Raw genomic sequence first — 27,275 nt, 5'->3', positions numbered from 1 at the left:
CTCCAGGGAGGGTTATGTACAGATCAACATCATCATAAAGAGGCTTCTACTTAACTAAAGATGATACTAGACAAGGTTTCTATCTAAACAGATACCAAATACAAGTTAAAACATTTTTAAAAAAAACATGAAGGACTGCAAGTATTAGTTGTGTTGATGCATTGCTTCAACTGTACCACATGTTAGCAGTGCAACCAACTCTGAGTGAAAAAAAGTGTGTTTTTGATAATTGTCTATAACAGATTGATGCCTTCTATCCTGTATTCAGATACAAGTGCCAAATGTTTCTCCACATTTCATCCTATTGAATCCCCTTTCAGACCTTTTTTGGTGTTTTCTCCCCCAAAGAAAAGGGATCTATCCTATTTAATTGCATTCAAGACATCCCCAATGTACATGCAATGCGTGCGCTTTCCCGACACTAAACTAACTAGGCCTTTCTCTTACCATCCTGACGCATGCCTAATTGAAGAATTAATATTTTTATATTCAATACTTGGAGGAAAATGCACCTCTAGCTTTCTCTTCAATTAGTTAAAAGATACCCTGCAAAATGCTAATTTCAACATTTGCAACATCTTCAAATCGTGCAGAATTTGAAATATGGTCAGGACCATAAACAATTAATTCATTCTGACTAAATTAGTACTTCAATTGCTACCATGATCCCATGGTAAAGAATCTGGATATTGAAAAACATCATGATTTTACATCTCCTGATTAGTTACCTAGTTTAGAATTACTACAATATGCAAAACCTTTATTTCTATATCTCTTAACATGTCTTGTCCTATCATCCTTAATCCACAAAAAGGTGACTGGACTACACCAACAAACATGCTTTCAGTCACAAAAGACTATGGTCGGAATTCCGTGGTCTTGTACAACCCACTACCACTGCCAGTGAGAATGGAGAATTTGGTGCTCAGCCAAATCTCCATTCACATCAGCAGAACCAAATAATCCCAGCCATGGGCAAGGTAGGAGAATTCCAGCCCATGAGTTTTGCTAATCAGAAACACAAGCAATTGCAAATAAACCAAGAGTCAGTTTTAAGGCATTGCCTTCACTTACCTCCGTGCTCTAAAAATACTCGAACACATCTTTCTTTGCCTCTAGCTGCAGAGAAATGGAGCAGAGTCCATCCGTTAGCATCACGACCATTAGGAGAATAGCCTTGTTCCAGCATCTTGCGCACTGTATGAACATCACCAGCTGCAACAGCATTTTGGATTTGCAGTTCTTGCTGCAGTTCCGGGTTTCTTCTACAGTGATGATGGAACATGCTAGTGAGTCACGTTGTCACAATAGATGCATGAGGTCAATGTTCTACACCTTCATCAAACTTTAATAAGAATTCACAAATTAGTTTGGCATAATAACAATCTCTAATTCATGCTATAAAAATTAGATACTCCAACAGAATTGGCAATTGAGGAAACGTGGCGCTAAGTTTAGCAAATCTGTTAATAAATAGTCAATACTCTGTTGAAGATCTGTTTGCAAATATCTGCTTGCTTAATAATGGGCTTGATTCATACTATGAATTCTCAACAAGAGACACTGTGAAACTAAAGGGCCTCCTAATACTGACCCCTTTTTTAAAAAAATAGTTTCATACATTCACCACATCTCCTCTGCTGGAGAATAGTTCAAATCAAACTTCAAGCACACTTTGTACATATCCTCTCTCCCCTTATCGATATCAAGTTGAAGGCAGTCAATTTAATGCCTCTCTTCCAAACTACACTCAACTTGTAGTTAAAATTTTAAATGAACAGAATTAACACGTGTAACAATTTCCCATCTAAATGATCACAAAGAACATGTGATTCATGAATTCAACCTGGCAAATATCATTGGCATTAGACATCTCGAATGCCCTTCTTTTCCCATCTGTCAAATTCATTTCTGTATTGCTGTGGGTCTGCAGGCACAAAGGCCAGATCATGTAAGGATGACAGATTTCCTTCCTCTCATACTTTGGATGTATAAAGTACAAATAACATTCGCACCACACAAATGCCAAGTATTTACCATCTCTCCTGCACTTTCAATCGCATTACTATTGCTGGATTCTTCACTACCAACATCCTCAGTGTTACCGTTGACCAGAAACTGAACTGGACTAGCCATGTAAATACTATGGCTCTAAAAGCAGGTCAGAGAGTGGGAATTCTGCAGTGAATAACTCATCTCCTAACTCTCCAAAACTTAGAAATCATAGAAACCCTACAGTGCAGGTGGTGGTCATTCGGCCCATCAAGTCTGCACTGACAAAAATCACTTCGAGGCCCGACCCCCATAACCCCATACATTTACCCACTAATCCTTCTATCCCAGGACACTAAGGGGCAATTTTAGCTTGGCCAATCAACCTAATCTGCACATCTTTGAAACCAGAGCACCCGGAGGAAACCTACACAGACATGGGGAGAATGTGCAAACTCCACACAGTGACCCAAGCTGGGAATCAAACCCAGGTCCCTAGAGCTGTGAAGCAGCAGTGCTAAGCACTGTACCGTCCCTTATCCAATGTCCACCATCTACAAGGCGCAAATCACAAGTGTAATGGAATATTCTCCTTTTGCTGAGATGAATGCGGCTCTAACAACACATGGAGCTAAACACCATTCAGGACAAAGCAATGTGATTGGCATCCCATCCACCACCTTAACTAATCGCTTCCGCCACCATTGACACAGCAGCAGTATACACCACATACAGGCACCACTGCAATTTGCCAAGTCTCCACTGACTACAACTTCCAAACCTGAGACCTCTGCCACCTGGAAGGTCAACGTCAAAACATGGGATCACTAACTGCAAAATTCCCCTCCAACCCACACATCATCCTGACTTGGAGAAATAGCTCATCATTTCTCCACTGTCACTGAGTAAAATCGCTTCCTAAAAGCACTATGGTGTGCCTATACCAGATGGACTGCATTGGTTCAAGGGTGAGACTTTCCACCACGTTCTCAAGGACAATTAGGAATGAACAACAAATGCTGGCCTTGCCAACATCACCCTGATACTAAGGAAGAATAAAAAATGGTTGTGCTGTACACCACATAGGACATTAGTTGGCCAAGGAAAATTCAATTTAGACCTAACAGCACAAACAAAATTCTGATTTAATTTCCAGTTGCATCTTATTAAGTAAAATTAATTTTCTGCTTGAACTAACCAACTACTTCAGTATTTTATATAGTATAAAGCATTAGATTAAGTAGTCAATTAAACTTTCCTGGATTGATTATGTATGCTGCATTTTGTCAGGAAATACGATTATTATTTCAAGAAAACCCAAGACTGTTTCAAATGGTCAAACCAAAGTTGAGTTGAATTTCAAGTTTTTCAAATCATCGGTGAACTGGACAGAATAAATGACTAAACTAATAACAAATCTCTAGTCTAGGTTTGCAGAATGGTATCTTCGGCAATAGTGGAAATGCTCAAGATAGGGAGTAGCAGTGACATTCAACGAATTCTAAAATGATAGACTGCCACCTGACAAGACAAGTTCAATGGGTTAGAGGCCAAATAATGGCATTTGCCAGATCCTTTAGAAAGCTGTGCACAAAAGTCTAGCAATCTCCACAGTGTAGTTCTCCAATTTTTTCCTAATGCAGTTTAAATCTGGCTCCAAGTCAAGACTATGTCTTGGTGCAGAGCAGCAGTAATGTCAACAAACAGATCTGGCCATCATAAGACATTATGGGCCAAAGGGCCACTTTCTGCGCTGTAAAAATTCAATCATAGCTTAAGGAGAATTGGATAATAATCCAAACAGGAAAAATCCATAGAGCTATGGGAAAAGGTGGCTGAGTGGCTCTTGGAGAGCTGGCACATGTAAGATGGGTTAAATGGCGTCCTCTATGATTCCAAAATGGGTTACCTAAAGTTTCCTATCATCACCCCTGAACCTCACCAGCACCAGTGGAGTGACACCTACTTTGGAACGTCCTGATTAAAAGAAGCTGAACTGAAGCAGTCTAATCATGAGTGCGGCTACAAGAGCAGTAAGATGTCTGACAACACCAGGTTTAAGTCCAGCTGATTTTTTTTGACAGTAAACTCACAAGCTTTTGGGGTTTCTCCCTTTCGGCAGAGTCGCTGAGCAGAGACTGATAGCCAAGTTCCGCACACGAGGACAGTCTCAACAGGGATCTTGGGTTCATTCAGCACTATCTGTAACCTCCATGACTTGCCTGGGTTTGCAAAACCTCACTTGCTGTACTGTCTGGAGACAATACACATCTCTTTAACCCCGTGCTTAATGCTCCTTCCACTCACATTGTCAGCCTCTAAGACTTGAATAGCAGGTCATTTGTAAAGATTTGCATTCTAATCAGTAATTTGTAAACTGTGCTGTTATATGCTCTGAGGCCAGTACTCTCCATTCACCTGATGAAGGGACAAACCTCGCAAGTTTGTGAGTTTACTATCAAATAAATCGGTTGGACGTAAACCTGGTGTTGTCAGACTTCTTACAAAGTCAGATTTGAGATGGAGACATCAGCCACAGCTGTGGATAGTTTCGCTGTTGACAACCTCTCACTGCTCTGCCATACCTACTTCTGGTTTGCTGTAAATCTCATTTTCATTTTCTACACAATAACTGAATGGGGCACTAAAATGTTGAGCTATATTTTAAATGCTGCATTATACATACATGATCCATTACAATTACAGGACGTTAAAAGCAGCCTCATTGCCCCTCTGCACTGAATTCCCATTGTCAACAAATTCCCAGCCTTTACATGGTTTATCACGCAGTCCCGCTATGATCACTCTGTGTGGCTACTATCAACCATACTTGCTTCTTGCAGAAGGGGGGGAATGCTCTCCAAATCTAATACTACACTTTCAAATTCCCAACCACAGTGACCTCCAGTCACCACAAATGTTCTGTAGCTATTGATCTGCTTAATCATATTTTTGTTTTCATGCGTCATGCCCAAATCTCCATTAAAACCATTACTTTTTCTTACTCTGATCATTCTCCATGTACTGTCCACGTCGCCACTTAAGTACAATGGACAAAGACTTAAGCAGATATGGTGGACAACTGGCTTAGCCATTCAGATCTGGCTGGACAACACAAAAACATTTAAGTCCTGCTCTCCTTCATAAAAGCTTCTCGCTGTTAGAATCATAGAATCATGTTCCAGGATCATCCTGGAAAATACTTGTACTCGTTAGAGTTTAGAAGAATGAGAGGAGATCTCATTGAGACGTATAAGATGATGAATGGGATGGATAGGATAGAGGTGGAAAGACTCTTCCCGCTCAAAAAAGACAGTAGGACTAGGGGGCACAGCCTCAAGATAAAAGGGGGGGGCGGTTTAGAACGGAGTTGAGGAGGAACTTCTTCACTCAAAGGGTGGTGAATCTCTGGAATTCTCTGCCCGTTGAAGTGGTGGAGGCTGCCTTGCTAAATATTTTTAAGACGCGGGTTGATGGGTTTTTGATAGGAGAGGGGATTAAGGGTTATGGGGAGAGGGCGGGAAAGTGGAACTGAGCAGCGACAGATCAGCCATGATCTTATTGAATGGCGGGGCAGGCTCGAAGGGCTGGATGGCCTACTCCTGCTCCTATTTCTTATGTTCTTAAAATATGAATAACCAGCATTTTCCTAAACTCCATCTCCCCTATTTCCCTTAACAAATGCAAGGCATTCAAAGACATCTTAACCACCAAAATTGAATCTTTCATTCACTTTTGCCATTTCACCTCCTTCCTCTAGGCTGCCAGCCCAAACTTCCTTAAAAACTCCATCTCTGCTTTAGCCCCAAATTTGTTTTTTTTTTCTTTAGTTTATCTCATATTTCCAATCATACCCTTTCCCATATCATTTCATAGCCCTCCTATTCCCCTGACCCTTTTCTTCCAAAACTTCTAATTCTCCTTTTGGCCTTACATCAGCTGATAGCACTATTCTCCCTCACCATCAAATTTGCCAGCACCATTCCTCATCTCAGGAGATCAACATTTGACCTATCTGTCCCTGCAAGTTACCACTCCTTCCCTTGCCAAAGCTGCTCACCTCCCAACTCCAAGCCAAACTTTCCTGGCACTTTTCAGCTTGGATCGTCCAATCAGGGTTTCACCTCAAGGTAACGTAACGGCTCTTAAAGGCCCAAATTACAACACATTTGATTTTGACCTTAGCAAACCTGCCCGAAGCCTTCAACATCATTATCCTCCTGTAATGTTTCCACTGTATCCCCTCTGTTGTCCTCTTGGGGAGACTGTATGCACCTGATTCCATTCCCCTCGATCTAGTCACAACCTGAGAATGATATACAATTATTTCTTTTCCCACTCGGATGCTGTTACCTCTAGAGTCCGCAAAGGATCTATCCTTGGCCCTCAATTTCTTAGCTACATGCTGCTCTGAGCAGCATCTTCTGAAAATAACACGTCAGGTTCCATTTGAATACTGTTAACACACAGCTCTACTGCATCACCAAAACATTTGATGCTCCTCCATATCACCAAATTGTCAGACTGTTTGTAAACAGTCCAACACTGGATGAGCAGGAATGCTTTCCAACTAAAATGCAAGGAAGACCAAAGTCTTCAGTCCCCTGCACAAACTGTCCGCTGGCCAATGATTCCATCCCACTTCCCAACTGTCTGAGACGGAACTTGAACGTTTACAAATTTGGCAGCATATTTGGTCCTAGAGGAACTTCGGCTTTGATTGTGTGAGTATCACAGAGGAATATCTGGATTCCACTAAAATATGGTTAGTGGGCGAAATGGCAGCACAGTAGTTAGCACTGCTGCTTCTCAACGCCACGGATCCCGGTTCAATTCAGCCTTGACTGTCTGTGTAGAGTTTCCACGTTCTCCCCATGTCTGCCTGGGTTTCCTCTGGGTGCTCCAGTTTCCTCCCACAGTTAACAATATGTAAATCTGACAGATTGGCCATTCTGAATTGCCCCTTAGTTTCCAAAGAAGTGTAAGCTTGGTGGATTAACCATGTTAATTAACATGTAACAGCAACAGGGTAGGCGTTGGGCCTGCAGAAGACACTGCAGATTCGATGGGTGCAACGTTAACTTTTCTTTAGCAAATCTGTGCAGATTTCCTTAATTAATCCACATTTGTCCAAGTGACTTACTTTGTTGCAAATGATTGCTTCTCATTAACATTATTTAGCATAGAGAAGTGTAAAATTACAAGATTCAGTCACGGGAAGAGTAGTGTTGATAGCATGCTAAATGAAAATCTTCCAAAGCCACTAATACTGCATCTGATGACTTAGATGGATTATTCACTGGAACTGTTGGTATAGTGTCCACAAACAGCGAGGAAAGCAGGTAAAATGCTGGGATATACAGTGAACAGTGCAACATAAAAATAGAAACAATTCTAAAGTTATATCTGTCCAAATCTGCAGGGCTGCCTGAAGTTGATGCCCCAGCTTTTGGAGCACTGCTCCTTCATCAGATGAATACCCCCGATCAGAAACCGGTAGAAGCATTATCCGTAATAATTGATGAAAGTGGATAACTATTTGAAGATTTTAAAAGTTAAGAGTAGAAAATAACCAGACATCTCTGAGAACTGAGGCAGCAGAGTAGTGGTATAGCCACTGGACTCATAATCCAGAGATCCAGGGTTCAAATCCCACCATGGCAGATGGCAGAATTTGGATTCAAGAACAACCTGGAATTAAGAGTTTAATAATGACCATGAAACGACTGCCTGCTTCAAGAATGTCCTTTAGGGAAGGAAATCTGTCTGGCCAGCATGCGACTCCAGACCCACAGCGATGTGGTTGATCCCAGCAAGTCAGTCAATAAAAAGGAATGAAACTGGACAGCACTGACCTAGGCACCAACATGACAACAGCAAACCCAGCCCTGTCAACCCTGCAAAGTCCTCCTTACTAACATCACAGGGTTTGTACCAAAATTGGGAAAGTTATCTCACAGGCTAGTTAAGCACCAATTTAGAATCACAGAACCCTACAGTGCAGAAAGAGGCCCTTCGGCCCATCGAGTCTGCACCAAACACAAACCCACCCATGCCCTACCCCCATATCTCTACATATTATACCCACTAATCCCCTCTAACCTACGCATCCCTGGACACTAAGGGGCAATTTCTTAGCACAGCCAATCAACCTAACTCACACATCTTTGGACTGTGGGAGGAAACCGGAGTATCCGGAGGAAACCCATGCAGACACGAGGAGAATGTGCAAACTCCACACAGACAGTGACCCGAGCCGGGAATCGAACCCAGGACCCTGGAGCTGTGAAGCAGCAGTGCTAACCACCGTGCTACCGTGCCGCCCATTTGATATAGTCATACTCATGGAACTGTACCTGACCATTCTGGGTAAATCCTGCCCCAGCAACAGGCCAGATGAAACAGAGGTGGCAACACAATATTACAGTCAGGGGGGAGTTGTCTTGAAAGTCCTCAATATTGACTCCAGCTCCCACGAAGTCAAACATGGGCAAGAAAACCTCTCTCTGATTACCATGCAAGGTTACCCATCTACCCTCAGGTGAACACCACTTGGAAGAAGCACAGAGTGGCAAGAATGTACTCTGGCTGGGACTTCAACGTCAATGCCATTACCAAGAGTGGCTCGGTAGCACCACCGTTCGCCGAGTCCCAAGGGACACAACTGCTAGACTAGGCCTGCAGAAAATGACGAACAAGGGGAAAGAATATACTTGACCTCATCATCACTAAATTATCTGTTGCAGATGCATCCGTCCATGACAGTATCAACAGGCGTGACCACAGATAAAAGTCCTGTCTTCACAATGAGAATACTCTATATTGTGTTATATGGCACTACCACAACGCTAAATTGGATAGAATTTTAACAGATCTAGCAACTCAAGACAGGACATTCACGAGGCGCTCTGGGCCATCAGCAGCAGCAGAATTTTACTCAACCACAATCTGCAGCATCATGGTGTGGCATAGCCCCCACCCTACCATTCCCATCAGCATGTCTTTCAGAAAGATAGCATCTCAATGCAAATATGCATCCAATTATACAAAAATCCTAACACTGAAATTTAAAGTAGACTCTCCAATCTTTTGTCTCAAAACTTAGTTTTTAATAACAAATACTGGATCTGTGATTTGTAATAGACGAGATACAATTGTAAATCATGGTTATTTATGTATGTAAATTTATAAATAAAACTGAGCTGCTTAAAAAAAAATCAAACCAAGGGTCAACCAACTCAATAATGAGTGCAGGAAGGCATGCCAAGAACAGCACTGGGCATATCTAAAAATGTGGTGACAACACAGGGTTACCTGCACGCAAAAGAATAAGAACTAAGTAACAGACAGAGCTAATGATCCCACAACCAACAATCACATCTAAGCACTGCATTCCTGCCACATCCGCCCATGAATCGGAAGCAACTGTTCCCTTAGCTGAGGGGTCAAACATGGGTGGACATAGTTTTAAGGTAAGGAGCAGGAGATTCAGAAGGGATTTGAGAAAAAACTTTTCACTCTTTTCACAAAAAACTCCCACTCACCTGACAAAGAGGCAAACCCCGAAAGCTAGTGGCGTTTACGACCAAATAAACCTGTTGGGCTTTAACCTGGTGTTGAGACTCCTTACAAGGTAATTAAGGCCAGAAACATTACAATCTTTAAAAAATATTTGGATGAGTACCTGAAATATCATAAAATTCAAGGATATGGGACAAGTACAGGAGAATGGGATTAGCACGCCTTTATCATAGAATCACAGAACCCTATAGTGCAGAAAGAAGCCCTTCGACCCATCGAGTCTGCACCGAACACAATCCCACCCAGGCCCTACCCCCATATCCCTACATATTATACCCACTAATCCCTCTAACCTCAGCTACCCTGGACACTAAGGGGCAATTTCTTAGTATGGCCAATCAACCTAACCCGCACATCTTTGGACTGTGGGAGGAAACCGGAGTACCTGGAGGAAACCCACACAGACACGAGGAGAATGTGCAAACTCCACACCTTCGGTGATCCGAGCCGAGAATCGAACCCAGGACCCTGGAGCTGTGAAGCAGCAGTGCTAACCACTGTGCTACCGTGCCGCCGTGGTAGGTATTGTCAGTGCAGACTCAATGGGCTATATGACTCTAATAGCGGTGAATAATTAAAACAATTCACTGGAGGAGACAGCTCCACAAATATTCTCAATGGTGGAGGAGCCCAGTGCATCAGTGCAAAAGATAAGGCTGAAGCATTCGCAACAACCTTCAACCAGAAATGTTGAGTGGAGGTCCATCTTGGCCTTCTCTGAACATTCCTACCATCACATATGCCAGTATTCACCAAATTTAGTTCATTCCATGAATGGATGAATCAAGAAATGGTTGAAGGCATTGGATACAGCAAAGGCTGTGGACACTGACAATATTCCAGCAAAAGTACTGAAAATGTGCTACAAAACTTGCCACACCCTTAACCAAGCCTTTCATAAGAACATAAGAACATAAGAAATAGGAGCAGGAGTAGGCCATCCAGCCCTTCGAGCCTGCCCCGCCATTCAATAAGATCATGGCTGATCTGTCGCTGCTCAGTTCCACTTTCCCGCCCTCTCCCCATAACCCTTAATCCCCTCTCCTATCAAAAACCCATCAACCCGCGTCTTAAAAATATTTAGCGAGGCAGCCTCCACCACTTCAACGGGCAGAGAATTCCAGAGATTCACCACCCTTTGAGTGAAGAAGTTCCTCCTCAACTCCGTTCTAAACCGCCCCCCTTTTATCTTGAGGCTGTGCCCCCTAGTCCTACTGTCCTTTCTGAGCGGGAAGAGCCTCTCCACCTCTATCCTATCCATCCCATTCATCATCTTATACGTCTTTCCAGTACAACTGCAACACTGGTAGTTGTATAGCAATTGAAAAATTGTCCAGGTATATCCTGTGCATAAAAAACTGGAAGATCGAGCCATCAGTCTATCTTGATCATCAGTAAAGTGATGAACATAGTCATCAACAGTGTTATCAAGTGACACTTGTTTAACACCAACGTGCTCACTTATGATAGTGGCGCAACTGATATATATGTAATCTATATATAGTTTTTTTATGTTTATGGAGAATGTTTAAAAATTCAGTTTCATTCTATAGGTAGTTGGAACGTAGCTCAATGAACATCATCGAAGAACAGCAACAAGTGTATACCACCTATATGATGGTATACAGGAGCTCACCAAGACAACACCTTCCAAACTCACAAACACTACTGTCTAGAAGGGCAAGGGCAACTGACATATGGGAACACCACCATCTGGAAGTTCTGCTGCAGGTTACTCACCATCCCAACATGGAACTAAAGTTTTAAAGTTTTTTTTAAGTTTTAAAGTTTATTTATTGGTGTCACAAGTAGGCTTACATTAACAGTGCAATGAAGTTACTGTGGAAACGCCCTAGTTGCCACACTCCGGTGCCTGTTCCAGTACACTGAAGGAGAATCTAGCATAGCCAATGCACCTAACCAGAACATCTTTCAGACTGTGGAAGGAAACCAGAGCATCTGGAGAGAATGGGCAGACTCCACAGACAGTGACTCAAGCTGGGAATCAAACCCAGGTCTCTGGTGCCAGGTCCCTCGATACACCATATGCCTTCTTGACCACATCCTCCATCTGCGAGGCTGATTTAAGAGTCAAATAAAAAAAGCAATTGCTTAACTCTTTGACTCTTAAATCGGCCTCGCAGGTGGAGGAGGTGGTCAAGAAGGCGTATGGTGTACTGGCCTTCATTAATCGAGGGATTGAGTTTAGGAGTCGGGAGGTAATGCTGGAACTTTATAAGACCCTTGTCAGGCCTCATTTGGAGTATTGTGCGCAGTTCTGGTCGCCTCACTATAGGAAAGATGTAGAAGCTATTGAAAGGGTGCAGAGGAGTTTTACAAGGATGTTGCCTGGACTGGGAGGCATGCCTTATGAAGTTAGGTTGAGGGAGCTGGGACTCTTTTCCCTGGAGAGACGAAGGTTGAGAGGCGACCTGATAGAAGTTTACAAAATGTTGAGAGGAATAGATAGGGTGGACTCTCAGAGGCTATTTCCCCGGGTTGAAATGGTCGCTACGAGAGGACACAGATTTAAGGTGCGGGGAGGGAGGTTCAGAAGTGATGTTAGGGGTAAGTTTTTCACTCAGAGGGTGGTGAGTGAATGGAATCGGCTGCCGTCAGTGGTGGTGGAGGCGAACTCGCTGGGGTCTTTTAAAAGACTTCTGGATGAGTATATGGGGTTTAATGAGATTGAGGGTTATAGATAGGTCTGTAGGTTGGTAGGTGATGTGATCGGCGCAAATTGTGGGCCGAAGGGCCTGTTTGTGCTGTAGTGTTCTATGTTCTATGTTAACAAGAGTACAGCAAAGTCGCAACAATGAATTGTTAAGTTTAAATGACAGATAGTAATTAAAATAACCAGTGTGTGAGAGGATCCATGTACATGAGTGGGGGGAGGGGTGTTGTGTGTGGTGTTGAGTTAGAAAATTGATACTGGGTACGTCTCTGTCTTGCACTTAGATCCACATTCACCTCCCTCAGCCAGAGGCGACCTCTCCCTCCCTCTTGTGGAAGCCACTGTGCCATCAATATTCCTTCACTCTCACTATATCAAAAGCCTAGAAATCTCTCTAACAGCACCGTAGGTGTACCTACACTACATAGAATCCCTACAGTGCAGAAGGAGACCATTCAGCCCATTGAGTCTGCACCGATAACAATCCCATCCAGCCCTTTACCCATAACCCCACGTATTTACTCTGCAAATTCCCTGACACTAAAGGTCAATTTAGCATGACCAATCTAACTGCACATCTTCAGACTGTGTTAGGATATCAGAGCACCCGGAAGAAACGCAGATATGGGGAGAACGAGCAAACTCCACAGTCAACCAAGTCCGGACCTCAATCCAGCTTCCTGGCGCTATGAGGCAGTAGTGCTAACCATTGTGCCACCCAAATACTGAAACATAGAAAACCAAATGCTAAATGTTAAAGAGACCTAGAGGGAGATGTATGTGAAAAACATCTTTGTAGGGAATGGCATAATTTGAGAATGCTGCTAAAACCATTGGCTTTAGAATTAAGGGGGACTAGACAGGCACCAGTGGGATGGGGGGAGGGGGGGGTGGTGGTGGTTTGGAGGTTGGGGGAGGGGGGCGGGGGTGCAGTTGCCTGCTTAGAGCTGGTGGGTTTGTGTGGTGTATGCATCACAGACAGGATCGAAAGGGTCTGTCAGTGCTCACAGCTGAGGGATGCCAGACCTCCAGCAATCTCAATTTGTTTCCACAAGGGGGAGGGAGAGGTCACCTCTGGCTGAGGGAGGTGAGTGTGGACCTAGATGCAAGACAGAGATGCCCAACATCAATTTTCTCACTCAACACCACACACCAGCACACACACAACCCCTCTCCCCCTCCACTCATGTACACTGACCCTCTCACACACTAGTCATTTACTCTCATTTAAACTTAACAATTCATTGTTGCGACTTTCCCGTACTCTTGTTAAGCAATTTTTTTTAAATTAAAACCTCAACTTCGTTTTTGAAATTCAGTTGATCACTGTACCAAACCTTATCACTCAAAATCTGTTCATCTGCCCCTCAAGTGCGAAAAATGTGGCCCTCGGAGCAAAAAGGTTGAACAAACCTGGTTTAGGTCATCTGAATGAACGGTAGAGGAAACAGATTCAGTAACTTTCAGTGGGGAAGTGGATAAATACACAGAAGAGAAAACATTGCAGTGTTACAGTAAAAGGGCACAGGAATGGGACTAATTGGGTAATTATTTCACTGGCACAGGAGGTCAAATTGCCTTCTTCAGTTCTCTACGATTCCATACTCCCACCGTTGCCCACACAAGTGTTGGCATTTTTTTCCTTTTGGTTAGTAATAACATTTTTGTCCACAATTGAGTAAAAGCTACACACAAATATAAAAACAAGAAGAAAGTGTAGTTCAAAAACACAGCTTTGGTAACAGCCTGAAGCATTGGAGATGGTGGGGTGGTGGAAATGTCACTAAAGTGGTAATCCAAAAGCCCAGGCTAATTCTCTGAGGAACTGGGTTCAAATCCCATCACAATAGCTGAAAAAATTTAAATTGAATTACTAAATCTGGAATTGAAAAGCTAGTCTAAGTAACATTGACCATGAAACTATTATTGATTTTTTTTAATGTCCTTTAGGGAAGGAAATCTGCCATTCATACCTGATCTGGCCTACATGTGACTCCAGGCACACAGCAATGTGGTTCACTCTTAAAATGGCTTTTGAAAGCCCCTCTGAGCAAGCTCTTCAGTTCAATGTCAATTAGACATCAGCAAGTCACATCAGGCTGGCACAGTGGTTATCACCGCAGACTCACAGCTCCAGGGACTCGAGTTCGAATCCTGGCTTGGCTCACTGTGTGTGGAGTCTGCATGTTCTCCCTGTGTCTGCATGGGTTTCCTCCCACAGTTCGAAAGATGTGTGGATTAGGTTGACTGGCCACGCTAAATTGCCCCTTAGTGTCGGGGGGGGGGGGGGGGGGGGGCGGTGAGATAGGGTAAATGCATGGGGTTATGAGGATAGGGCCTGGTCAGTGCAGACTCAATGGGCTGAATGGCCTGCTTCTGCACTATAGGACTCTATGATCTCATGAAAGAAAAAAAACTTGTCCTTTTAGGTAGTACTTTTTACAGGGTATTGGTGAGATACCATCTGAAGTATTACATTCAGTTCTGGGCATCAGGGCTCAGGAAATCAATACTACTCTTGGAACTCACATTCATAACATAGAAACATGAAGGCATAGACAGGGACAACATAGAAAATAGGAGCAAGAGTAGATCATTCAGACACGATAGCCGGCTCCACCATTCAATATGATCACGCCTAATCACGTATTACAACTCTACTCTCTCCCCTTCAAGTCTTAAGAGTGTCGAAATCCATCTATTTCTGTCTTAAATATATTCAATGATTTTGTCTCCACAGCCTTCTGTGGTAGAGAATTCCAAAGATTCACCACCTCAGTATGAAACAACCCACAGTCAGAGACTGTGACCTGTTGTTCGAGACACCTTCCAGCCTAAGGAAACAACATGCCTGTGTCCATGCTCTCCAGCCCACTTAAGAAGTTGGTGGGGTGGGGGGGGAGGAGAGGGGAAAGGAAAGAGATTGGGGGGGGGGGAAGGAAAGAGATGGGGGGGGGAAGGAAAGAGATTGGGGCAGGGGGAAGGAAAGAGATTGGGGGGGGGAAGGAAAGAGATTGGGGGGGGGGAAGGAAAGAGATTGGGGGGGGGAAGGAAAGAGATTGGGGGGGGAAGGAAAGAGATTGGGGGGGGGGAAGGAAAGAGATTGGGGGGGGGAAGGAAAGAGATTGGGGGGGGGGAAGGAAAGAGATTGGGGGGGGAAGGAAAGAGATTGGGGGGGGAAGGAAAGAGATTGGGGGGGGAAGGAAAGAGATTGGGGGGGGAAGGAAAGAGATTGGGGGGGAAGGAAAGAGATTGGGGGGGGGGAAGGAAAGAGATGGGGGGGGGAAGGAAAGAGATGGGGGGGGGAAGGAAAGAGATTGGGGGGGGGAAGGAAAGAGATTGGGGGGGGGGAAGGAAAGAGATTGGGGGGGGGAAGGAAAGAGATTGGGGGGGGAAGGAAAGAGATTGGGGGGGAAGGAAAGAGATTGGGGGGGAAGGAAAGAGATTGGGGGGGAAGGAAAGAGATTGGGGGGGGAATGAAAGAGATTGGGGGGGGAATGAAAGAGATTGGGGGGGGAAGGAAAGAGATTGGGGGGGGAAGGAAAGAGATTGGGGGGGGAAGGAAAGAGATTGGGGGGGGAAGGAAAGAGATTGGGGGGGGAAGGAAAGAGATTGGGGGGGGAAGGAAAGAGATTGGGGGGGGAAGGAAAGAGATTGGGGGGGGAAGGAAAGAGATTGGGGGGGGAAGGAAAGAGATTGGGGGGGGAAGGAAAGAGATTGGGGGGGGAAGGAAAGAGATTTGGGGGGGGAAGGAAAGAGATTGGGGGGGGAAGGAAAGAGATTGGGGGGGAAGGGGTGATGGGAAGGGGGAAGGGGAGATGGGAAGGGGGAGGGGAGAGGGGAAGGGGGAAGGGGAGATGGGGGGCATGACAGTTTCAGTCAAGCGGGTGCCGGACTCCCCCCCAGGCGGTGCCCGGTGCCCTCTCCACCCGGGCACACTTACCTGGCTGCAACTCTCCCTCGGCCTCCCTTCTCCCCCTCATCGCTCCGTCTCCACATCCTGACGGGGAGGCTCCCAGGCCTCACCGTGCCCCGGATTAACAGACGTCCGCTTGCCGGGGGCTCTGGTCGGTGGGCCAGGCAGTTCCAGTTATCCCCGGCGCCCTACCTGCTGCCAGTATGCGAGTAGGGGCTGAACAGGCCCCAGAAACCAGGTACGCAATTTCCTGGGGAACTTGTTGCTGTGGAGCCATCTCAGGCCGAGGGAGCCAGGCAGCGCCTCGACCCCGGGGGCGCATGCGTACGGCCTGGACTCGCCTGGGCGCATGCGTACGGCCTGGACGTCCCCTGGGCGCATGCGTGCGGCCTGGACGTCCCCTGGGCGCATGCGTACGGCCTGGCCGTCCCCTGGGCGCATGCGTACGGCCTAGACATCCGCTGCGCGCATGCGTACGGCCTAGACATCCCCTGCGCGCATGCGTACGGCCTGGACTTCCCCTGCGCGCATGCACATTCAATAGCAGCAGCTTAACACACGCTGCGCATGCGCAAAGTCCTGCTGCGCCTCGATCTCCAGGGGCATATCCGGCCCGACATGTTTACAAACCTGCGCATGCGCCTTTATCGGAGTGCAGTGTAAACAGGCGGGAATATTCTAGAAAGTTGCTGGTCAGTCTGAGCAACCAGGCAGAGAGATGGTAAGGATTCTGTGTAATAGAGAATAGTTAAAAAGTTTCTGAAGGTTATACCATAAGCTATAGAAACTTCCACACACCTGACGAAGGAGCAGTATTTCCGAAAGCTTGTGGGTTTATTATCAAATAAACTGGTTGGACTTGAACCTGGGGTTGTCAGACTTCTTACTGTGTTTACCCCAGGCCCACACCGACATCTCCACATCATCTTAGAGAAAAGGACAGCGGAGGAACTGTGGTGTCTGTTTAATAGTAAATGGAAAAATGGAGGGTTACTAAGTGGGTCTCTTTACTCATGAATAGGGCAGTGGAGGGAACGAAATAATGTCCCTACGTAACAATGTGGAGATGCTGGTGTGGGACTGGGGTAAACACAGTAAGAAGTCTCACAACGCCAGGTTAAAGTCCACCTGAACCTGTGAGACTTCTTACTGTGTCTGCATAATTATCCATGGATTCTTCATCATATGTCTTCTGCAGCATCTGGATATTAAGGCTCTAAATTGGGAGAAAAGTTGAATTTAATATAAGGCCAAAGTGGACTGGGAACAAGTATTTGTAGGAAAATCCACACCAAAGCAGTGGACGTCATTCAGAAAGGAAAGACTAGCAGCCAAAATGGTCTTGTAATAGATGATGTTGGGGGCAGGGCATTTCTTTTGAGGCTATGTATTGCTAAAACTTAAGCTGAATATAAAGACTCATGAACTCAGTGTCTTGATTCAAAGAGGTGTCTTTATTTGACACCTTTATTGGGAGAGCGATTGATGAAGGATTCCAGCTTCTAAGATTACATCACATGAGCACAATTGATATTACCATTTTTGAAGATTTGTATTCCCTGCCCAATCTGTCGTACATGCTAGATGATCCAATTACATTAATACACAATTCTCCAGTTGCAAGAACTAAAGTTCTAATAAGTCTGTCTCCTATTGTTATCAGAGAATGCAGACTGTCTGATTTCACTTTTTCCCATTATGCTTTTTCCCATTATTACCAAAGCTTTCAAATACCTTTAAAATGCATTTCAAAGATACAATACTTGTTAATAATCCATTGCTATTGATTATATGTGGTTAATAAACAATACCTTCTCACAATATGTAGGGGACACATGGTGATACTTTCGCTACAAGGCCCATTATGTCCTCTAGCTAGCCTACTTTGGTTTAAAAGCCCCTTAAGCAGGGGTTTCAGTATCCTCTGCTACAGTCTCCCTTCTTGGCCCTTGGTAAGCTCAAGTATAGGCATTAAATAGATGTATCCCAATAAAAATTCTTGTGGATGACTCAATTTCTGGAACCCTTACTTCCCTACTCGGACTGCCATCAGTGATGCTGTGCTTTCTATTTGGTCAGGTATACAATTATTACTAACAGTAGGATCACAATGAAAAATAAGATAATTCCTTGCAGAATCAATGTTCCCAAAGAGCCTAGCGAGCCTGAAAGCCAACCATCTAAGGTAAATGGTTTGCATTTGTCTCTGTAACTTCTTGAGTCCCAATCTCAACACACCCCAGACAGTCACTACTCCCTTGACCCCCATGGGAACCTCTAGCACTCCCTTCAGTGCTCTCACTTCTTTCTATTTTACCAAGCACCCCTTAGAGCTAACTTTTCTGTCCATCTGTGAGGATGTGGAGATGCTGGCATTGGACTGGGGTAAACATAGAAAGAAGTCTCACAACACCAGGTAAAGTCCAACAAGTTTATTTGATAGTAAACCCACAAGCTTTCAGGGTTTGCCCATTCGTCAGGTGAGTGGAAAGTTCTGGTCTCCTTGTGTGATTAAACTAAAACATATTTCCCCCTCTGTCGTCTGAATCCAGTGACTTCACCCTGCTTGAAGCGCCAAAATTGTTGGAGGGGGTTTTCCTTTGAGGCTGTGTTTGCTAAAACATAAGCTAAATACAAAGACTCTCAAACTCAGTGCCTGATTCAAAGATGTGTCTTTATTTAACCAATATGTATTGGGAGAGAGATGTAAGAAGGATTCCAACTTCTCTCTAAAATTACATCAAATGAGCACAATCGATACATCATTTTCAAAGGTTTGTATTCCCCGCCCAAACTGTCATACAGACTGGATGGTCCATTACATTAATTATTTACCTTATCCAATAGCGTTCTACCTCCTGACATAATTAGGAGTTCATTGGCTAATTGGACCCTTCCTCTATCACTTAGCAACCTGCTTACGTACATCAGGCTGGTGTCAGACCAGAAGAATTGATAAGAAGTCACTTTCCCTGTCTGGCCTGCCATACCTTTATCAGCAAAAGCTGAATACTTACATTTGTTGTAATTAGCACTTGAACACTTCTATTCATTGACAATCTCAGCAATTCTACAGCTGCAAGGACTTTAATTATTTTGTACCCTATCATCACCAGAGAATGCAGTCTGTCTGATTTCACTTTCTCCCATTCCGCTGTGGTGCAATTGCTTTTGACCAGAGCTCACAAATACCTTAAATGACATTTCAAAGTTACAATACTTGTTAAAAATCCATGACTATTGGTTATATAAGTGGTTAATGAACAATATCTTGGCATAACATATGTAGGAGGCACATTGTGACACCTTTGGTATAAGGCACATTATGGTTCCTAACTAACCTACTTTGGTTTAAAAGCCCCTTAAGCAGGGATTTCAGTATCCCCTGCTATAGATACACAGAACCTTGAATGTCAAGAGATGGGATTGGATAAGGGAAGAAGCTCAAAACAATGGATTCCCTAGATGAATACAGAAGGTGCTGGGGGGAGAGGGGTACTTTAAAAATAAACGTGAAGACTGAAGAGGGGGCATGAATAATCACTGGTGGGCACAAAAATGGAAAATCCCAAGGTGTTGCATAATTATGTTAAGGGCAAGAGGGTAACTGGGAAAGAGTAGGGTCCATTAGGTCCAAAGTTGTCATCTGCGTGGAGCCAAAAGACATAAGTGAGGTATTAAAGAAGTACTTTGCATCTTTGTTCACTATGGAGAAGGACAATGTAGGCATAGAAATCAGGGAGGGAGATTTGATATAATTGAACAAATTAGCATTATGACAGAGAGTGATGGTGGTTTTAACAGGTTAAAAAGTGGTTAAATCCCTAGGCCAAGATGAAATGTTTCCTAGGCTCCTGTGAGTCAAAAGAGATGATTGCAGGGGCTCTGTTACTAATTTTCAAATCTCCTCTGACCACAGGAGAGGTGCTAGAGGACTGGAGAATAGCTAATGATTTGATCTGATTTATTATTGTCACACATATAGTGAAAAATATTGTTTCTTGCGCGTTGTACATACCATTCATACAGAAGGAAACAAGAGAGTGCATAATGTAGTGTTACAGTCATAGCTAGGGTGTAGAGAAAGATCAACTTAATGCAGGCTAAGTCTATTCAAAAGTCTGACAGCAGGAAGAAACTGTTCTTGAGTCGGTTGGTACGTGACCTCAGATTTCTGTATCTTTTTCCCGATGGAAGAAGGTGGAAGAGAGAATGTCTGTGGTGTGTGGGGTCCTTAATTATGCTGGCTGCTTTGCCGAGGCGGTGGGTAGTGTAGACAGAGTCAGTGGATGGGAGGCTGGTTTGTGTAATGGATTGGGCTACGTTCACGACCTTCTGTAGTTCTTTGTGGTCTTGGGCAGAGAAGGAGCCCATACCAAGTTGTGATATAACCATTATACAATCATGTGCCGTTATTTAAGAAGGGAAGTAGGAGAAAAACCAGGTAATTACATGCAATTACATTAATGTACATTAATTACATTACATGAGTCTAACATGAGTGGTAGGGGAATTATTGGAAAAAATTCCGAGACAGAATTGGATAAATTGGATCCAAAATTGACTAGTGACAGGAGGCAGAGGGTGATAGTCATAAGACCATAAGGTATAGATATTGAGATATATAGATAGATTTCGGCCCATCGGGACTGCTCCACCATTCAATCAACGTTAGTAAGTTTCTCAACCCCCATGCTCAGCCTTTGACCTCCTTACCAATCAAGAACTTATCTGTCTCTGTCTTAAATATATGCAATGACCTGGCTTCCACAGCCCTCTGCGGCAAAGAATTCCTAGATTCACCACCCTCTGGTTTTAAAAGGTTCTTCTAATCTCCATTCCAAAGGGTCTCCCTTTACTCTGAGGCTGTGCCCTCAGATCCTAATCTCTTCTACTAATGGATACACCTTCCTTATGTCCACTCCATCTAGGTGCTTCAGTATGTTGAAAGTTTCAATGAGACCCCCCTCATCCTTCTAAATTCCATCAAATCAAACGCTCCACATACATCAAGCTTTTCATTCCTGGGAACATTCTCATGAACCTTCTCTGGACCTTCTCCAAGGCCAGCACATCCTTCCTATAATATGGGCCCAAACGTTGCTTGCAATACTCTAATTGTGGTCTAAAGCCTCAGCAGTACATCCCTGCTTTTGTATTTTAATCCTCTCGAAATGAACGCTAACATTGCATTTCCTTTCCTAACAATGTCCAAAGATGTGCGGGTTAGGTTGATTGGCCACGCTAAGAAATAGTGTCTAGGGGTGTGTATCCCTAGGGATGTGTAATCCTAGAGGGATTAGTGGGTATAATATGTAGGGATATGGGGGTAGGGCCTGGGTGGGATCGTGTTCGGTGCAGACTCGATGGGTCGAAGGGCCTCTTTCTGCACTGTAGGGTTCTATGATTTCTATGAATGAACTCAACCTGCGAGTTAACCTTGAACAAAAAACAAAGAACAAAATCAGCCCGGGAAACAGGCCCTTCGGCCCAACGAGCCCGCGCCGCCATCTCAACACCACCAGTCCACCTCTCTACCCACGACCCCTGTCTAATGTTTTATGGCCATCCAGATTGAGGGAAACTGATTTAGGGACAATTTATTCCTGCCAATCAGCCTAACAGCACATCTTTGGGGTGTGGGAGGAAACCGGAGCACCCGGAGAAAACCCACGCAAGCACGGGGAGAATGCGCAAATTCCCACAGACACTGGCCCAAATCCATGTGTCTGCACAGCAATCAGCGATAGTCACTGAGCTGTCGTCTTAAGAACATAAGAAATAGGAGCAGGAATAGGCCATATAGCCCTTCGAGCCTGCCCCGCCATTCAATAAGATCATGGCTGATCTGTCGTGGCTCAGTTCCACATTCCCGCCCTCTCCCCATAACCCTTAATCCCCTCTCTTATCAAAAATCCATCAACCCGCGTCTTAAAAATATTTAGCGAGGTAGCCTCCACCACTTCAACGGGCAGAGAATTCCAGAGATTCACCACCCTTTGAGTGAAGAAGTTCTTCCTCAACTCCGTTCTAAACCGCCCCCCCTTTATCTTGAGGCTGTGCCCCCTAGTCCTACTATCCTTTCTGAGCGGGAAGAGTCTCTCCACCTCTATCCTATCCATCCCATTCATCATCTTATACGTCTCAATGAGATCTCCCCTCATTCTTCTAAACTCTAACGAGTACAAGCCTAGTTTATTCAGCCTCTCCTCATAGCTCAACCCCCTTAACTTCGGCATCAGCCTAGTAAACCTCCTCTGCACTCCCTCCAAGGCCAAAATATCCTTGCGTAAGTACGGCGCCCAAAACTGCACACAGTACTCCAGCTGCGGCCTCACCAATGCCCTATACAGCCGCAGCAAGACCTCCCTACTTTTATATTCAATCCCCCTCGCTATGAAGGCCAGCATCCCATTCGCCTTCCTGACCACCTGCTGCACCTGCAAGCTGGGTTTTTGCGACTTATGCACAAGGACCCCGAGGTCCCTCTGCACCGTCGCCTGCTGCAGTTTTTCGCCACGTAAGTAATAATCCTTCCTACCATTATTCCTACCAAAGTGGACCACCTCGCACTTGCCAACATTAAATTCCATTTGCCATTTCCTGGCCCATTCGCCCAGCCTATCTAGATCCTTCTGCAGACTCTCCACACCCTCCGCACAATTTGCCGTTCCACCAATCTTGGTGTCATCAGCAAATTTCGACACCATACACTCGGTTCCCTCCTCCAGATCATCTATATAAATGGTAAATAGCTGAGGCCCCAGCACTGACCCCTGGGGCACTCCACTAGTCACCATCCGCCAATCCGAATAGCACCCATTGACCCCCACTCTCTGCCTCCTTTTTGACAACCAATCCTCTATCCATGCTAACACCCTACCCCCAACTCCATGTTCCCTGACCTTCTGCAATAACCTCTTGTGAGGTACCTTGTCAAACGCCTTCTGAAAATCAAGAAAGACCACATCCACCGGCTCTCCTCTATCCACCGCCCGAGACACATCCTCATAGAACTCCAGTAAATTTGTCAGACACGACTTCCCTTTAACGAAACCGTGCTGCGTCTGCTCTATCAAGCAATTGCCCTCAAGATGCCTCGCTATTTCCCCCTTGATGATGGATTCTAACATTTTACCTACAACAGACGTTAAACTAACCGGCCTATAATTCCCTGCCTTTTGCCTGGCACCCTTCTTAAACAACGGCGTAACATTAGCATTCCATACCTCCACTACCCTCTGTGTGAAAAACCTCCCTCTAATATCTGTGTTGTACCTCTCCCCCCTCACCTTAAGTCCATGGCCCCTTGTCGTACGTGTCTCTGTCATAGGAAATAGCTTACCTCTGTTTATCTATACCCTTCATAATCTTATATACCTCTATTAGATCCCCCCTCAGTCGGCATCTTTCAAGGGAAAAGAGCCCCAACTTCTTCAATCTTTCCTCATACCCCAGTCCTTCCATACCAGGCAACATCCTGGTAAACCTCCTCTGCACTCTCTCCAGAGTCTCCACGTCCTTCCGGTAGTAAGGCAACCAGAACTGGACGCAGTACTCCAAATGCGGCCTAACCAACGTTCTGTACAACTGCAACATTAGACTCCAGCTCTTATATTCTATACCCCTTCCTATAAAGGCTAACATACCATAGGCTTTCTTCACCACACTCTCCACTTGCACTGCCACCTTCAAAGACTTGTGCACTTGCACCCCCAGGTCTTGCTGCGATTCTATACTCCTTACGGGCTTACCCTTTATCATATAACTTCCCCCTACATTATTCCGGCCAAAATGCATCACCTCACATTTATCCGGATTAAACTCCATTTGCCACGTATCTGCCCAATCAACCAGCCTATCAATATCCCGCTGTATTGCCAGACACTGCTCCTCACTGCCCGCCAATCCAGCCATCTTGGTGTCATCAGCAAATTTGCTGATCACACCACCTACTCCCTCTTCCAAATCATTTATATACACTACAAAGAGAAGAGGTCCCAGTACCGAGCCCTGCGGCACACCACTAGTGACAGACCTCCAGCTAGAAAAAGACCCCTCCACCACTACTGTCTGACTCCTCCTTGCAAGCCAGTTCTCTACCCATCTAGATACCTGACCACATATCCCATGAGCTTTAATCTTCTGTACCAACCTACCATGAGGGACTTTGTCAAACGCCTTACTGAAATCCATATAGACGACGGCTCGTCCTTCGTCAACCGTTTTTGTCACCTCCTCAAAGAATTCTACCATATTAGTAAGGCAAGGCTTCCCCTTGACAAAGCCATGCTGCGTATCCTTAATCAGATCGCAATGCTCCAAGTGTGCATACATCCTGTCCCTAAGAATCCTCTCCATCAACTTTCCTACCACTGACGTTAAGCTCACCGGCCTATAGTTACCCGGGCTATCCCTCCTACCCTTTTTAAACAACGGTACCACGTTCGCTATCCTCCAGTTCTCTGGGACCTCACCTGTGTCCAAAGAAGAGACAAAGATTCGCGTCAGAGGCCCAGCAATCTCATTCCTCGCCTCTCTAAGCAGCCTAGGATAAATGCAATCGGGCCCCGGAGATTTATCGGTTTTAATGCCATCTAAAAGCCCTAACACTTCTTCCCTCGTAATCAATAGATCTTTCAATTGGTCTACCACTCCCTCAATGACCGTACCAGACATCAAGCCCCTCTCCTTCGTGAATACCGACGCAAAGTATTCATTCAGGGTCCCCCCCATTCCCTCTGCCTCTAAGCACGATTCCCCACGTCTGTCCCTGAGAGGACCGATTTTACCCCTAGCCACCCTTTTGTTCTTAAGATAGGAGTAAAACGCCTTTGGATTCTCCTTAACCCTACCTGCCAAAGCCATCTCATGCCCCCTCTTTGCTCTCCTAACTCCCCGTTTGAGATCCCTCCTACTCTCTCTGTATTCCTCCATTGCTCTCTCCGTTCCCAGCTGCTTAGACCTGACATACGCCTCTCGTTTCTTCCTGACCAGGTCTTCTATATCTCTAGTAATCCACGGTTCCCTAATCCTACCTTTCCCATCCTTTCTCCTAACTGGCACATGCCTTTCCTGCACCCTTTGCAGTTTTCCCTTGAAAGACTCCCACATGCCTAACGTGGTCTTGCCTTCCAACAGCCTATCCCAGTCTGTATCCCTAAGCTCCTGCCTAATCCGGCTGTATCTAGCCTTCCCCCAATTTAGCATCCTGACCAGGATTCCCTAGTCTCTTTGCACTTCCAATTTCACTCTCCTAACCTGTCCAAGTCCTTCTGCAGCCTCCCTGCCTCCTCAATACTACCTGTCCTTCTACCTATCTTTGCATCATCTTCAAGCTTAGCCACAATGCCCTCAGTTCCTTCATCTAGATCATTGATATGTAAGTGAAAAGTTGTGTCCCCAACAGTGATCCCTGTGGAACTCCACTAGTCTTCGGCTATCATCCCGAAAATAACCCTTTTATCTCCACTCTCTGCCTTCTGCCAGTCAGCCAATCTTCTATTCATGCTTGTACCTTGCCTCTAACACCATGGGCTGCAATCACACTCAGCAGTTTGCTGTGCGGCACCTTGTCAAAGGCCTTCTGGAAATCCAAGTAGATAATGTCCACTGGCTCTTCTTTGTCTAATATGCTCGTTACCTTCTCAAAGAATTCTAACAGATTTGTCAGGCCTGACCTCTCTTGATGAAACGATGCTGTATGTGCCCTATTTTACCATGCACTTCCAAGTATTCTCAAATGTCATCCTTAATAATGGACTCTAAAATCTTATCAGCTATCAAGGCCAGGCTAACCAGCCTGTAATTTCCTGTCTTTTGCCTCCCTCCCTTCTTAAACAGAGATGTTACATTAGCGATTTTCCAGCCCTCTGGGACCCTCCCTGACTCCAGTGATTCGTGATAGATCACCACTAATGCCTCCACTATCTCCTTCAGAACTCTGGGGTGTAGTCCATCTGGTCCAGTTATTTATCCACCTTCAGGCCTTTAGCTTCCTTAGCACCTTCTCCTTAGTAATGGCTATCATTATGACCTCTCCCCGCTGACTCTGTTGAATTTTTGGTATGTTACTGGTGTCTTCCACAGAGAAGGCAAAGTACCAAGTCAATTCCTCCGCCATTTCTTTGTTCCCCATTACTACTTCTCCAGCGTCATTTTCCAGTGGTCCAATGTCCACATTTGCCTCTTTGTTATCCTTCATGTATCTAAAAAAACTCTTACAATCTTCTTTAATATGATAGGCTAGCTTATCATAGTTTGTTTCTGTGTCTGTAAGCCTATGTCCGGTAGTGTTCCGCGGGGATTGGTGTTGGGTCCTATTTGTAATGTTTGCAGATAAAGTGAAAATTAGTGGTGTGGTAAATAGCGAGGAGGAAAGCAAGATTACAGAATGATATAGACAGGCTGGTCATATGCATAACAACATAAGAACATAAGAAATAGGAGCAGGAGTAGGCCATCTAGCCCTTTGAGCCTGCCCCGCCATTCAATAAGATCATGGCTGATCTGAAGTGGCTCAGTTCCACTTTCCCGGTTTCTCCCCGTAACCCTTAATCCCCTTGCCTACCAAAAACCTATCTACCCACGTCTTAAATATATTTAGCAAGGCAGCCTCCACCACTTCAACGGGCAGAGAATTCCAGAGATTCACCACCCTTTGAGTGAAGAAGTTCCTCCTCAACTCTGTTCTAAACTGCCCCCCCGCTTATGTTGAGGCTGTGCCCTCTAGTCCTGCTGTCCTTTCTGAATGGGAAGAACCTCTCCACCTGTACCCTATCCACCCTTTCATCATCTTATACGTCTCAATGAGATCCCCCCTCATCCTTCTAAACTCTAACGAGTACAAGCCCAGTCTATTCAGCCTCTCCTCATAGCTCAACCCCCTCGACTCTGGTATCAGCCTAGTGAACCTCCTCTGCACTCCCTCCAAGGCCAAAATATCCTTGCGCAAGTGCGGCGACCAAAACTGCACACAGTACTCCAGCTGCGGCCTCACCAGTACCCTGTACAGTTGCAACAAGACCTCCCTACTTTTATATTCAATCCCCCTCGCTATGAAGGCCAGCATCCCATTTGCCTTCCCGACCACCTGCTGCACCTGTCGGCTGG

General features: G+C 45.1%; 1 protein-coding gene across 3 annotated transcripts in view; it reads right to left on the bottom strand.

Annotated features, from left to right (window-relative positions):
• The window catches only part of asb7 (ankyrin repeat and SOCS box containing 7), a 47,206-nt gene extending 30,726 nt beyond the window's left edge, over positions 1–16,480 (bottom strand). Inside the window, exons 1-3 of one of the 3 annotated variants that reach the window (XM_080214228.1) lie at positions 16,191–16,256; positions 6,173–6,298; positions 1,075–1,345 (exon numbers count right to left, since the gene is read on the bottom strand). In XM_080214228.1, the coding sequence (XP_080070354.1) occupies positions 1,075–1,285 (211 nt within the window). In that variant the 5' untranslated portion in view covers positions 1,286–1,345; positions 6,173–6,298; positions 16,191–16,256. Of the gene's footprint in view, positions 1–1,074; positions 1,346–6,172; positions 6,299–16,190 lie in introns of all 3 variants that reach the window. The other 2 variants (XM_080214227.1, XM_080214226.1) reach the window with 2 other exon arrangements.
• Positions 16,481–27,275: the final 10,795 nt, after the last annotated feature.

The sequence above is a fragment of the Carcharhinus amblyrhynchos genome, chromosome 28 (genome assembly GCF_965287045.1).
Source record: "Carcharhinus amblyrhynchos chromosome 28, sCarAmb.v2.hapA, whole genome shotgun sequence".
In the NCBI taxonomy this organism is placed as follows: Eukaryota; Metazoa; Chordata; class Chondrichthyes; order Carcharhiniformes; family Carcharhinidae; genus Carcharhinus; species Carcharhinus amblyrhynchos.
Note: the sequence above shows the minus strand (reverse complement) of the source record. Positions and strands in the feature narration are given on the sequence as shown.